Here is a 15,281-nt window from a genome sequence, read left to right on the forward strand (position 1 = left end):
CTCCTGTACCACTATCTCAGGACCTGGCTTTAGTATCACTAACTAAGAGTTAAAGTTAATCTCTGCCAAAATAATTGTGGACGTGTCCTTTTGACAGAAATCTACAGAGACTTCCTGATCATATTTGTGATGAACAATGACTCAGATGATTTCTCCTGGGCTTTCTTAGTGAGATTATATAAGTATATCTACCTATTCCACTGTAATTCGTTTAGTCTGAAGGCAGATCTTATGTGATCTAAATTGCAACCATGAATAGAATCCTTCACTACTTCCTGAAGACATGCACTTCAAAATGTGGCTTTTTAGCTTCTTCTATCAAAATGTGGATCCTGTTATACTTTCCCTTGGATCTGGGACAGTCTTATAACTTGCTTTGGTACAGGAGTCCTAATATCTTCATGACATTTCTGTATGTCTCTAATGTCAAATACACAGCCTGAGATCCTTACTGAAATTTCTTGGATTTTTTTTTTTTTGAGAAATTTCAGCTTTTTAAAAATCTCTGGAGACAGAAATATTTTAAAGAAAACTAACTTGTTTCATGTTTCTAGCTCTACTTACTACATTTACCATTGTGTTCCAAGCATGTCTTCAGAATAACAGCCTTTCTTGTGTGCTCTTGTTCTATCTCATAATAGCTATTGCAAAGCAAAACTATGTCTTAAGAGTTCCTGACATATTTGTTGGCAATAACCCTCAATACGCATGATATTGTGTGGCAGGATTAATTTACTTCACAAAATATTATTATTGACAGGCTCTATGAGGGTAGAAAGGCAAAGAAATATATTAGATCTATAAACTCCTATAGTATAAGCCATTCTGGCATAAACAATAATGTGCTCAGGAAAAGTTACAGTTTTTGAAAAGCACTGGAATGGGATCAAAATTATATTGACTCCAAAAAGAACCTTTTTGAATATACGAAATATGTAGGAAATCATCATCTTTTTCCAACAGTTGTTTGATAGGAAGTGCCATGCAAGGCATACAATGGCACCAAGCATAAAGGATTTGGGTGGGCAAATATAGCTGGCCAGATCCAGGATGTGTGGTCTGGATGGGTTCCCTTCAAAAACCATATTGACCTTCAGTGATTCACACTCCTTGCCTTAGTACTTGACGGCTAGAAGACAATAAATTACTCCCAAGTTTTCCATGAGTCATAAAATCACAATCCTGGATCTTAGATCTCTGATGTATGTTTCCTATTCTATTATAACAAGAGTAAAATTATGAATTCTGAAGGTTGTGGTCTTTATAACATGCTTTTTACAAATCATTTGGAACATTCTGATCCTCTTACATAAGCCCCTAGTGTTGCCCTTTTAGTTCAACATCTGAACAATTCAATGTTATCAGAGATATATAAATATTTTTTCAAATTCCTGTTTATTCTTTTTGATTTCACATTAAATACTGTGTCATTCTCAAAGCATTCCCTGGCCTCCTAAGTTAGATTGTGTTCCCTTGCTGTGCAAATCTGAACTTTTCTATAATAATCCTCAGCACTGTGTCCTGTAGATCCTTGTTGAATCACTGCAGGTCCTTCTGGTCTGTCTGGTAGCGCCTATAATATTTACCCCTTTATCTCCAGACCCTCCTCCAGAGCCTGGCACTTGGCTGGTGATTGAGTTATTAATGGAACAAACAAGCAAGAACTGATTTTGCTTTCAGCCAGTGATCATTTTTAAAAGCTCTTTAATAAATGTTATTTATGCACTATTCATTCCAGTAAAAAAGATTTGAGGTGGTCCCACAAAGTGTAGAGGTCTGCATCTTTTTGTTCATCTGCCTCCACCATATTGTCCTCTTTCCTTTGTCCTTTAAGAGCAAAGAGTACACATATTAAAAAAAAAACTTCGCTTCTCTTTTACTAGCAATGTGGCCTTGAACCAGTTACTTCTTTTCATCCTAAGTCACCGAATGAAATTGGAACAGTGGTGCTTATATCACAAAGTTTGGGGGAGGATTAAATGGAATAGTGTACATAAAAATCTTGCCCAGGATAGATACTCAATAGATGTTACTTCTCATACTCTGCTCACTGAGGGGGGAAAAAAAAAAGAAAGAAAGAAATCATATCCTAGACTCATCATTATGTAATGACTCACATTCCTGAAAACTAGATATGGCAGCTAGTAGGGTTTGGGACTTTGGCTGTGTGTTTAAATAGGCCTACCAGATACGACTGTTCTGCTCTAATGTAGAAAATCTCACGAAACGGAGTCATCTGTTAGCTCACAACCTCACTGGCAGAAAACAACTCCACTTTAGTGTCCCAAGATGCACCAAACGCTGGAGTGGAGCGATTACAGTGTGGAGTACAGGTCTAACGTAGATCTGGGGTCTGGCTAGGGTATCGATATCCTTCCATACCGTAATTCTCCATCTGCAAAATGGGGTTATCAATTGCACCACCTCCTACGGCTCTGATGAGGATGAAGTGAATTACAGATGTGTGTGTTTCACACAATACTTGGCACGTCACAAAGGCTCAGTGTAGAGTAGCTTTAGAAAATAAAATCTATCATAACCATTTATTTTTTGCTGTCTGGTATGGAATTTATTTTTCAAGGTTCTCATATATTCATTAAGGGAAAAGGAAAATCACCTCTCTAGCCAATAAAGCCTTAAACTGGTTTTGGACACCAAGAGAAATGAGCCCAGAGGAGCATGCGACGCTGGGGGCTGGCTGTGAACAATGGATATCTGTTTTTGTCATTCCAAGTAGAGAAGGTTTTATAAGTATCCATGGTGAGGTGTTACTACCACTAATGATAAAGTACCACTTTTAATGACAGGTAGCTTATTGGTATCTTTGAGAAAAAACAAACTTATTCAAATCCTTACTAAATGTGTAGTCCCAAAGAGCATAATTATTTTACCTTTACGTGTGGCTGAAGATAGTTAAGGAATATCCTTTTCTGCTTTTCAACAATATTGACTGCTGCACTTTGCCCAATCCTACTTTGTTAAGTACTTCTATGCGCTATTGAATTAGTAATGCTGTGTGGGTTGATAAATCTTTTAAAATTGACGTTGGCCTCTCCTCTGTCAGGGACCAGAGAATGGAACAGTCTGTCACCTTCCATCAACAATCCTTAGACAATTTTTCTCCCACTTAGCTAGTGTGAGAGAAGAGTCTCACGTTAGGATATTATGTAAGAATAGACAATGGTCTCTCTCAACATTAGAAATGTTATGTTCTGTTGTCTTGACTGGAGTGTAGTTTTCCCTACATGCAAATCTAATTGACGACAGATGTAAGACTGCAAGGTCACAGTCCTGTGACTAAGGGACTGCTGGGAATAATATTCCTAATAAGTGCACTCAACAGCCTTTTCCTCTCCTCAAAAACGATTCTGCTTCCCAACAAAACCTACCCCTTTAGAATTCTGGGTGCCTGGTGAATTAAAACAGACCACACCCCATCTTTGGAGGAACAGAAGCCCTGAACATAATATGTAGGTTACCTTTGGGAAAGTGTTCATATCTATAGTATTCTAATTATAACATCATTATAAAGCTTTCCTCAGAACCCTCTACAGCTTCCCCTTTGAAAACTCTCTGGGCTTTGAGTCTGGATTGATGGGCGGGAGCAGAAAGAAAGGTGAGCCTCACCTTCTGGCACATAGGCAGGCAGTGCCTGTGGAGTAAGGGCCCGGGACAGAGATGAAAGGTTTGCCTATCTTTGTCTCCTGTAAATGTGATGGCTCCTAGAAGATCTACATAATATACCTTTAAGGTATTAAGAAAAGTGATTTTCTGTGAGTTGTCAAGATCTTAAAATCCAAATTTCTACTAAATGTGAATGCTAAGATCCACTTTCCCCCAAGAGACTGTGCTACAAATATTTGTCTCAAAATAACAAATCATGATATGTATTTTTCAATTTCAATTTCAATTAGGTAACTTACTCATAAATTTCTTATTTTGTGTCTCAGTGCCTATTAGCATCACTTTTTTCTCTCTCCATCTCTATAAATTACCACCATTCTGGATGGATGTCTTTTCCCTAGGAGCATAAATGTTCCTTTTTCTCTAAATGTCAATTTTTTTTCTTAAATTTTTTTTTTTTTTTCTGAGCACTTACAGTGTGCCTGGCCCTAGGACAGAAGCTGGAGATACAATACTGAATAGCATCAAGTTTCAGCTCAGGTGGAACACTCAGGCTTGGAGGGTTGATAAAATGTTGTTCGTGATGTATTCTGGATGTTGCCCTTCTCTTCCAGTCACATTCATTCAATTATTCAATAACTCACTGATTTACGTATGAATAAAATTGTCATTCTGCACATATCACATGCTAAGTACTTGCATAAAAACCCTGTAAAATAGGCATTAGGTTTCCACAAATCACAATTTTGAAACTACTACTTAGGCATGCAAAATAAAATATGTGTTTGTACAATTTCAAATTTTCACTGAGAAAGTCACTAATTTTGAAGAAATTAAATGTTTTCAAAGTGTATATTTCTGACATTTTCACTTAGGAAAAAAGTACTTACAGATTTAGTATTCCCTTCAATAACTTCTTCTTCCCGTGGTTCAAGTTTGAGATCCTTCAGGTGGAGAAAGAAATGGGAAAGACAGGGACCAGAAATGAGATAAAGGAAACACCATATACTTGAATGTTAAGTCTTTTATGGCTAATGTTGTACCAAAGGAACCTCATTATCTGAAAGGAAATGGAGTAATTCTGACTTAAAACAAATGAAAACTTTTTGAAAAATGAAACCATTTAAAAAAATGAAACCAGTAAAACCTCTTTTACCCATTTATCAACAGTAAAAAAGCCATTTCAGATGTGTTTGTTATTACTTTAATTTTACTGATGACAATAGAAGAGAACAAAATGGAGCAGATTCATTTGAATAGGGAAAGAACAGGACAGGAAAAAGAAAGACTAGGCTGACTTCTTTTGCTGTTAGTACTGATTGCCACTGATTGCCCAAGAGGCAGATCTTGACAGACATTAGTGCAACTGCTATAATACTTTTATATTCTAGTGATAATTTGACATTACTAAAACATGATGAATTCAAAAGCAAATCAAAACACTTTTTTGATATTTCCTAAAAATCAAGGATGGCTAAAAAGACCCTAGAACTTTCTACAGTCATCAATGGATGATGTTAATATCTCCAGTGAAACCAAGCATGCAAACTCCCAGGGCTTCATTCTAAGAATATATATCCTAGCATCTGTGGTACATGAGGATTATCCACAATAATTCCTTCAAGGAGATAATAAACCGAGAGCTGTAGAAATCCAGACTGTCCAAAATAACATAAACTTGTTAAAAACAGAGCTATGTAGCTCTAGCTTTGCTGTTCTCTTATGATTAAACCTGAAGCAAGTTATTTAACTTTTCTAGGATTCACTTTGACCATTTCCTCTGTCTTGAATTCTCTATTCCTAGAGATTCACCTAGCTGGCTCCTTCTCCTCTCTCATACCTTAACTCCAATATCACCTTCTTAAAGTGACCTTCCTGGGTCACCCACTTTAGGTATCTACCCCCTCATCATTACCATACTGCCTTACTTTGTCTTCACGGTACTTTCGCTCTCTGAAATTACCTTATTTCATTGACTTGTTTACTGATTTTTCTCGGTCTCTACTGGACCAAGGACCTTACCTATTTTGATCACAGCTGTACTTCCACTGCCAGAATAATACCGGGCATAAAGCAGACGCACAGTAGACAATAGCTGAATAAATGAATGGCTGAATGAATGCCCCACTGAAATCATAGCTTCCCCCTGAAGTCAAGGAGATGGAAGGCAAGGGGATGAATCTTCAAAAATGCTCCACAGATAGAAACTCTAACAAATGGGATCTCCTTGACCACTCTGTCCCTAATACCAACTCAGGTATACTTTTTGCTTCCACATTCTTTGATTGATGATAAGAACAACCTAAAACAGGTGGTATGAACACAATGAGGATGTTTGAAAATGTTTTCTGCAGAGCTCAAGGACAACATAAAATATGATCTCAATATATCCCCATAAATCCTCACAGGGGCTGAAATGGGAAGAATGAATGCCTGAAGGAAACTAGTAATTTCAAGGATTACTCCCCCTCCCCCACATGAGTAGTACTGGGTTTGGCTTATGGTGCAGGAGGGATTTATCATACTAACTGCAAGAAAAGATAACATGTGCTCCCCTGCAGGAACATGTCCTTCTAATGGGGAGATCAAACCCGGTGCCAAAAACTGCAAGAGACAAGAGAGTCAACTGTGAAATGACGTGCACTTAGCTACTGTTTGGCAATTGGGTAGTTTTTCCTCTAAAAGCCAAATTCACAGTACAGAATAAGTTGTAGAAGAACACAGAACTTGCACTCCCTCTCATTCATTAAGACAGACCATGCTGAGACCCACACAGCTGGGATCCAATGCCCAAGACCATCACATCATACTTTCAGCAAACCTCTCAGATTCTGTCCTCAAAATGAAACCCTTTCATAGGAAGGGAGGGAGAAAAAGTCTAGGAAAGAAAGAGATGTGATAATACTCTGATTTAAAGTTGGAAAAAAAAGGCATGACCTAAGTTAAAGTTATTCCTTTAAAAATAGCTCTATAAAGTTAAGACACCAAATAAAGAGAAGTTTGCCAAGAATTTCAAATCTATTTTAAAAGGAGAAATTTATGTTCTTTAAATGAATCTGAAATTATGTAACAATGGACTCTTTATGTTTTAATAAGATTTGTTTTCCAAATAGAGGTCATGCATTTCCATCTTCCATGACTGGAAAGCAAATTTTCATAGCCACCATTTTCCCTATGATTATATTTAATCTTAGCTCACATAACAATTGATAAAATTAGGAAGAAAGTTGAATTGCAGCAGCTCTAAGTTTAGGTTATTTGCCCAGTAAGTGGTCAATGTTAATGTAACAAATGGTGATATGGCAGCAGAGGGACTAGAACTCTCCTAGGTTTCTTCCTCTGGACCTGGTTCCTTGTACAGAATCTCCTTCTCAGAGATCCTCCTCAACTCAGGACATGGAGTTTCATCTTTGTGGAGACGGCTCTTGAGACCTTAAACTGTTGGCCTGGCTTCTTGCTTAGTAACATCTAACTGAACATTTTTGCCTGTGTCCTAGTGGATCTTGAAATTAACATACCTAATCAACAAATTCACCTCACCTCACCCATTATCTCTCACTTGTCTCTTTCTTTCTGCTAATGATACAATTGACTAAGGCACTCAGACTCAAATTCTCAGAATCCTATCTGAGATTCCCCTGTCCTTTACCCATCAAACCCATTCAATGATCCTGTTAATTTCACTCAAGTCTTTCAAAACTGCCATTTTCTTTTCAGTCATACACACACACATACACACACACATACATACACCCACCCACACACATATATATATTTCAGTCATATATATATGACATATATATATTTTAAGATTTTTTATTTATTTATTTATTCGACAGAGAGTGACACAGCAAGAGAGGGAACACAAGCAGGGTGAGGGGGAGAGGGAGAAGCAGACTTCCTGTTGAGCAGGGAGCCCAATGTGGGGATTGATTACAGGACCCTGAGACTATAACCTGAGCCAAAGGCAGATGCTTAATGACTGAGCCACCCAGGTACCCCTTTTCGGTCATATATTACAGGCCCATCTCTTGCCATACTTGATCTCAGTGGGCTCAGATCTGCAACTTGCTCCTTAATGTCATTGCTTGAGCTGGCTTTGGTGGTTCGAGTTTTCTTGTTTGAATTCAATTTGTATTCTTGCTGTCCAATTTTCTAACTAAAAGATCTTTCTGGTTATGTCACTTACCTGTTGAAAAATAATAAATGCCTCCTATTGTCTCCAAGACAAGTCCAAATCCCTTACTCTGTTATTTAACACCATCCGTAATATGGCCCATATCCATTCACACAATCTTATTTGTTACCATTTTCCTAAAGGAAAGAATCTAACCAGGCTGGCCTACTTAGGTTTTACTCATGCTGTCACCCTTACCTAATGTCCTCTCTAGGTGCTCTCTTTTTACTAAAAATTTACTTTTCCATAACAAATATCTATTTGTTCATTGGTTTATTAGCAGACTAGTATTTACTCCAATTTTAATGACAATACATTTTCCTTTCAGTAAATTCTCTCTTCTCCTTTCAATACAGTGCTCTAGGACCATTAATCAAGATGTTCTTCCCTTCCTTATCCAAGTAATCAGCCTGGGACCCTAACAAGACCAACCAGATTCTACCCCCTGGAAAATGGAATCTTGAGCATAATGTCAACAGACTAGAGATGGTCGGAACTCACTTATTCCAGTAGAGGTAGCCTGAGAGACCACTGAGCATTTCTCACTTAGATCTCTAGAGTTACTGTGTCTCCTGACTTTTCCTGAATCCCAGTTTCTATACCTTCTATTGATTCTGTGAGCACTCCCATACCTTCCAGAAAAAAATTTTATTACAGAGGTGATTTCTATTGCTTGCAAACAAAATCCCTAATTGTCATCGTTTAAAGGCCCGACTCAAGCCCCTCCAGCCACACTAAGTCCTTGCCAAGCATCTTAGTTTGCAGTGATCTTTCCCTCAGGAAGCATCTGTAGACTGTAATTAGCATCTGTTCTACTCCTTTGGCATGTCTCAGTCAGTTAGCAAGAGTTCACTGAGCATTAACTATGAAGCTGGTTCTGTGCTATCACATACTTTAAGAAAATCTGTTAACTTTTATAATAATGCTTAATTTTACAAGCAGGCTGTAGGTTCTTCAATGTCTGTAACTATCTCAAACATAAACATTTCTTCCTTTGGTGCCTGGCGTGACCAGAAAACACATATTCTTACTGACATATCCTGCCTCTTCCATCAAAGGGAACACCAGTACAATATTAGGACTGCAGGTACTAAGTGAATTAGTCAACAGAAATAACTTGAAACATGAAATATATATCTGAAAAACTTGTCACATCCCTACTTGGTTGCTCACTGGGTGCCAAAATTCATCAGTTAGCAGGCTAATTTACAGAAGTTGCAAATGTAATTTCACCTTCTAGTATCTCATACAACCACTTTCCTGAATCACTCTGAAACACTCCCAGGACGTGGGCCAGGTCGTCCCTACAAGCAGTCGTCTGCGTCATTCAGGTGCACTGCTACCTACAGCACAGGTAACCTAAGAAGCAGGCAGTACAGTGCATTTATTTAACTTGCAACTCTACATCGTTTTTTAAAAATTTTTTTTAAAGATTTACTACTTTATTGGAAAGAGAGAAAGAGAAACTATGCGTGCCTGCACAGGAGCATGGGAGGAGGGGCAGAGGGAGAGGGGGAAGCAGGCTCCCCGCAGAGCAGGGAACCCATGCGGGACTCCATCCCAGGACCCTGGGATCATGACCAGAGGGCCGAAGGCAGATGCTTAACCGACTGAGCCACCCAGGCGTCCCTCTATATCCTATCTTAACTCTCACCAGGGGTAGGAGTGAGGGACTGAGAATTAACATGAGCTTCTGTATTTACCTTAACAGAAACGCCCAGATAATACCAGGCAGCATCACAGGACTCCTGGCTGTTACTCTATCCGTGGGGCAGCCATGGATGTATTCATGCCGGGAGGAAAACGGGTCAGAACATACTGAAAAGTGAGAGGGAGAAGAAAGAAAAGGAAGAATGTACCTTCTTTTCCAGTCGATCAATTAATTTCTGGAGTCTATTGATCTGGGTCATCCACTGGTTATCTTCTTCTAACAAGCCTTGAGGGGAAAACCATGAGGACAATGTATTAAACAGAGGGAACGTTTGGGCATTTCAGAACTTTTCTTTGACCTGGAAGGAAGCACACAGTGTCACTGACTAGTCACCACCTTCTTAAGAACTGCATTCACATGAGTGCTTTCTGAGTTACTGTGTTCCACAGATCCGCGTGCCCCCGTGGGTTCATTTTCGCAAGTCTGTGCCTTTGACGTCATTGCCTGCACTGGCCTTTGATCATCAAGGAACAGATCCTGCTGAGCCATTTTTACCAATCCATGAGATGGCTGGTTTTTCTTTTGAAAAAACAGAAAGCATCCATCAATAATTCTAAGCTGACTTCTGTGACAGTGGCAGGAGCCAGGAAAGGAAGTAAGATGTCTGACCACAGCAAGGTAGCTGGTGTCTCCTTTCCTAGGGCCTAACCAGAATAAGCATGGGCGCTGTGGTCATGGCATAGCAGTAGGAGTGCAGGATCTGGAAGCTGCTGATCTTGTTCAGATGACTGGACTCCTCTGACCTCAGCTTCCTGATTTTTAAAATGGCAAGAGTATCAGTGGCCACATAGTTATTGTGAGGATTCAATCAAAATATATACATGTGTATATACACACACACGCACACATATATACATGCACACACGTGAAAGATGTGCAGATGTACATCTGTGTGAACATACACACAAACACATGTCTGTATCTAGCACCAAGTCCTCCTGCTAATATTGTTGCTGTAATGACCTTTTAAATGAAAAAACTTTTTTTAAGTCTTTTTTATTTTATTCTTGCTTTTTCAAGTAAGCTCTATACCCAGTGTGGGGCTTGAACTCACGACCTGGAGATTATTCAAGGGTGCAAAGGGAAAAGTTGTGGTCTGAGCCCCTGCATAGACATCCTGGCCTTCTTGTTGGTCTTTATGGCAGCTTGGCTCAATGATTTCATAGGCATTTGCTGAAATATTATTCAATATTTCTCGATGGGAGGATGTGATTGAATTCAAACTGTAAAACCTTGTTTGAGCTTTGAATGTTTGGAAGAGAAGACCAAATTATAAAGAGGTTGAACTTTACATTAGAATGCACTTCTTGCTCTCTCTGCATTCTTGGGTGAAACTCCTTGCAAAGCCCATCACGTAAATTAGGAGGCGAAACTAAGCAGGAGCACAGTCACAGAGAAGTGGATATAAGAAAAAAAAAATCAGAATAAGGGTGCTTTATAACAGAAAACATTGTAACTGTGTGAACAAAACTTATGTTTACTTTTTAACTTACAAATCAGTCAACACCATTTCCATCCTGGCTTGTTCCTAGAAGAATTTGAGGTGGCTGACACATCAAAGTTCCTTAGAAGGATGTTTTGGGTTTTGCTCTGTTTTCTAAAGGGCTAAAGCATGAAGAACAATCTATATTTTGACCTGGGAGCCTAGCATTGTTATTTCTTAACAACACACAGTAGGCTGTATTAGTGCTCACGAACTTCCCCTTTCTTCCTGGGACAGAATTCTCTGCCTACAGTCATTGCCCCTCCACCTCGCAGCACCTCCTACCACGACAGGTGGAGTAGATGTCCCTCCCCACTGCTACTGGGTTCGGTGTGGGACTCATTTGGCCACTGGAGAGTTAGCAGGTAAGATGCACACAGTGGTTTCAAGTGAGCCGTGTGATGTGGCCTGGCTGTTTGTGCTTCTGACACCCACCAAGAGAAGAAACTCCTCTCCAAGGAGGCACTGATCCCAGCAGGCTACACGAGAAGTGAAGCTGAACCCTACTTTCACCGGGGGAGCACACATCCAGCTGAGGTCACCCAAATCACCATCAACCACAGACCCATGAGTGAAAAAAGACAAGTATTTGCAGTGGTAATCACTGAGCTTTTGTGGTTGTCTCGCTGTAAAAATGGTCTAATAAACCAGATGACCTTGGACAAATTGCTTCCCTTCTGGGAAAATAAAGATACTAACATCTATCTTATAAGGTATTAGAATGAAAAAAGACAGTGTTCAAGAAGGCACTTTGAAACCTTTCAAGTACAGTCTGTGTAAATGTAGACTCTAGTTAGTATTTTGGTTTACTGAAATAATAGATATTTAAAGATTAATTTGTGTCAAAACAATATGCTCAAGTGATGTTTATATATATGCACACTCAATACATATACACATATGCATGCATACATATGCTTTATGGAAATTACCGATGCTTTGCAACGTGAATTTGTGTATTTCAACTGGATTACTGAAGTAATTATTAAAATAGCACAATTAAAATAACCTATAATATTAAGGTTTTAGGCCAATAAATGTCATAATATATTTCATGCTTCAAAAATGCCAGCTATGACTTTAATCCCATCATGAAAGGAAATAAAGATCCTTTCCTGAGATGGACTTTACATGTGTTTAGGTAGGCTTTAGGGAATCTCGAACAAATTAGGGTACAAACTAAAGGGTGACTCCTTTCTTGATGGGGACTTCTACAAGTCACCAGTCCTCGTGCAGAAGGCGACCGAGCTGCTTTCTGCCCTACCCATTGTTCCTCTGTGCACTGCTGGATGCTGCTGTGGGATTCTGCTGGAAACAACGGGGAGGATCATCCCCTGTTCTTAATACTGTAGGCTCTTCGCCACGTCGTTTCAAACTTCTCTGGTATAGGAAAACCATTCTATTCCTACTGCTGTTTTACTTGTTTAAAACATATGAAACAACTTGTTTAAAAAATATGTCAATGTGAAAATACAAACTGAGTCAGTTTGGAAGGAGAAAAATGACAAAGTTTCATTACCTGGACCGCAGGCACTAAACTGAGGGCTTTTAGGGGAGAAGCTGTTGTGTCTCTGGACTCGGCGACTTGATCGCTTTCCAGGCCACTGAATCAACAGGACTTCCGGCTTGGTCGGCCCTTGCCTTGAACAAGAGAGACAACATTTAACCACGGCGTGTTTCTTGCCTGGAGAAACAGATCTTCAACCATCGGTCACAAAGATTTTCTGGTGTAGTGAAATGAAAAGTTAGGAGAATTGCTGCTTACCAACATGCTCTAAAGACCCAGAAGACTTGGTTTTATAAATGTATAAATGTGAATCTAAAGGAGAAACTGTGAGTTGTCTATATTCTTTCAAAGTTTGAGTAAAAATTGTATATTAATTTGTGACTTAAGAAAAACATCTTACCTATCTTGACCAAACCATCAGTGGAAAAAATGTTTTTGTGTGTGCTGATGTATTTAGTTTGAGAACACCTATCGTGTTCAGTCAGTTTTAAGTTTTTTAAATCAAGGCTATGTATCCATATAATTTTAAAAATCAAATAATTCTACAAAGCTTATTTTAACAAATAGGAGCTCCTACTCCCCCACCTCCATATCATGCCCCATTCCCCTTTCAACAAGTGTTCAGGGAATGCTTTCAACAAGTGTTAATTTGCGTATTTATTCTCATGTCTGTATATAATATGCTTCAATTGCTATCATTTTATTCTTCAGTTTTAAAATGTATCTATTAACTTCCCACTATGAAAAGCTCAGGTCAAGAGTATATACAAGGAAATATTATAAGGAACTTATAGAAAAACTATTCGAAAGAATGGATTCAACTTGGGAAGCAATTCTTTGGTCTTTCCCTATTCTTCTATCCTGGTTGGAATACACACATGATAGCTAGAATTCCAGCAACCATATTGCACCATGAGGCAAACATGAGGACGTACTTAATATGTGAAAAAGGCAGGAGGTCTATGATAAATCTGTAGAGCTGTCCGGTGCTTAGGCTGCCACCACCAAGCTCTTTCTTTTTTTTTTTTTTTTTTTTTAAGATGTTTTTATTTATTTATTTATTTGACAGAGAGAGAGAGAGAGAGAGAGAGAGAGATCACAAGTAGGCAGAGAGGTAGGCAGAGAGGGAGGGAGGAAAGCAGGCTCCCTGCTGAGCAGAGAGCCCAATGTGGGCCTCAATCCCAGGACCCTGAGATCATGACCTGAGCCAAAGGCAGAGGCTTAACCCACTGAGCCAGCCAGGAGTCCCCACCAAGCTCTCTCATAAGATGTAATAAACCCTTTTGTGTTTAAGTCACTTTTTCCTACATACAGCCAATTCTAATACTAATTCAATCATCCAAAATCTTCCTTTACTATCATTAAGGGAAAATTTCTTTAGCCTCTCTCTAATGCTGATTCTCCCCAAACTCCCTTTTAAGCACCATGAGCGGCAATTTTTTTTTTTTTTAGATAAACGAACGAACTTAATAGCTTTTTATTTTTTTACGCTGGTTCTCCTTTTTTTAATTATGTTCAATTATCTAGCATATAGTACATCATTAGATTTTGATATAGTGTTCAAAATTTTGAGATACTGCATATTAAAAAGGTACTTTTGGGACACCTTGGTGGCTCAGTCAGTTAAGCATCTTCCTTTGGCTCAGGTCCTGATCTCAGGGTCCTGGGATCGAGTCTCGCTTCGGGCTCCTTGCTCAGGGGGGAGCCTGCTTCTCCCTCTGCCTGCCTCTCCCCCGTTTGTGCTCTCTCTCTTTTTTTCTCTGACAAATAAATAAAACCTTTTAAAAAAGATATACTTTTATTTTGTTCTACTTCATTGGTGGTTTTATGGGGTAAAGAGCTTTACTTTTTTAAATTCCTGTATGATTAATGTACAGTGGTATACTATTTTCAGGTATATAATATAGTGATTCAATAATTCTATGCAGTACTCAGTACTCATCATCCTAAGTATACTGTTAATCTCCTTCACCTATTTCACCTATCCCCCCACTCACTTCCCCTCTGGTAACCATCAGTTTTGTTCTCTATAGTTAAGAGTATGTGATTTGGGGGCACCTGGATGGCTTAGTCAGTTAAGGGACAGCCTTCAGCTCAGGTCATGATCTCAGGGTTCTGGAATTGAGCCCCACATGGGGCTCCCTGCTGAGCAGGGAGCCTGCTTCTCCCTCACCTCCCCACTTGTGCTCTCTCTCCCTATCTCTTTCTCAAATAAATAAAATCTTAAAAAAAAAGAGTCTGTAATTTGTCTTTTTTATTTTTTAAATTCCACATGAGTGAACTCATATGGCATTTGTCTTTCTCTTACTGACATTTCACTTAGCATTATGCTTTCCAGATCCACGTTGCTGCAAAGGGCAAGATTTCATTCTTCTTTATGGATGAATAATATTCCACTGTATGTATATGAGTATGTATAAATGTGGGTGTGTGTACACTTCTTGATCCACTCATCTATCCATGGATACTTGGGTTTTATATTTTGGCTATTATAAGTAATACTGCAATAATCACAGGGGTGCATATATCTTCTCAAATTAGTGTTTTCATATTCCTTGGTTAAATACCCAGGAGTGGAATTACTGCATCTTATGGTAATTCCATTTTTTAAATTTTTTAGGAAACTCCATACTGGTTTCCACAGTAACTGCACCAGTTTGCATTTCCACCAACAGTGCACGAGGGTTTCTTTTCCTCCACATTCTTGCCAATGCTTGTTTCTTGTGTTTTTTGATTTTAGTCATGACAGGAGTGAGGTGATATCTCAGTCAAATTCTGA

General features: G+C 38.9%; 1 protein-coding gene across 1 annotated transcript in view; it reads right to left on the reverse strand.

Annotated features, from left to right (window-relative positions):
- Positions 1–15,281, reverse strand: part of NECAB1 (N-terminal EF-hand calcium binding protein 1) — a 192,228-nt gene that overhangs the window by 28,410 nt on the left and 148,537 nt on the right. Inside the window, exons 7-9 of the mRNA XM_032869069.1 lie at positions 12,515–12,636; positions 9,661–9,737; positions 4,515–4,568 (exon numbers count right to left, since the gene is read on the reverse strand). Of these exons, the coding sequence (XP_032724960.1) occupies positions 4,515–4,568; positions 9,661–9,737; positions 12,515–12,636 (253 nt within the window). The remainder of the gene's footprint in view (positions 1–4,514; positions 4,569–9,660; positions 9,738–12,514; positions 12,637–15,281) is intronic.

The sequence above is a fragment of the Lontra canadensis genome, unplaced genomic scaffold (genome assembly GCF_010015895.1).
Source record: "Lontra canadensis isolate GAN:19392208 unplaced genomic scaffold, GSC_riverotter_1.0 scaffold37, whole genome shotgun sequence".
Classification (NCBI taxonomy): Eukaryota; Metazoa; Chordata; class Mammalia; order Carnivora; family Mustelidae; genus Lontra; species Lontra canadensis.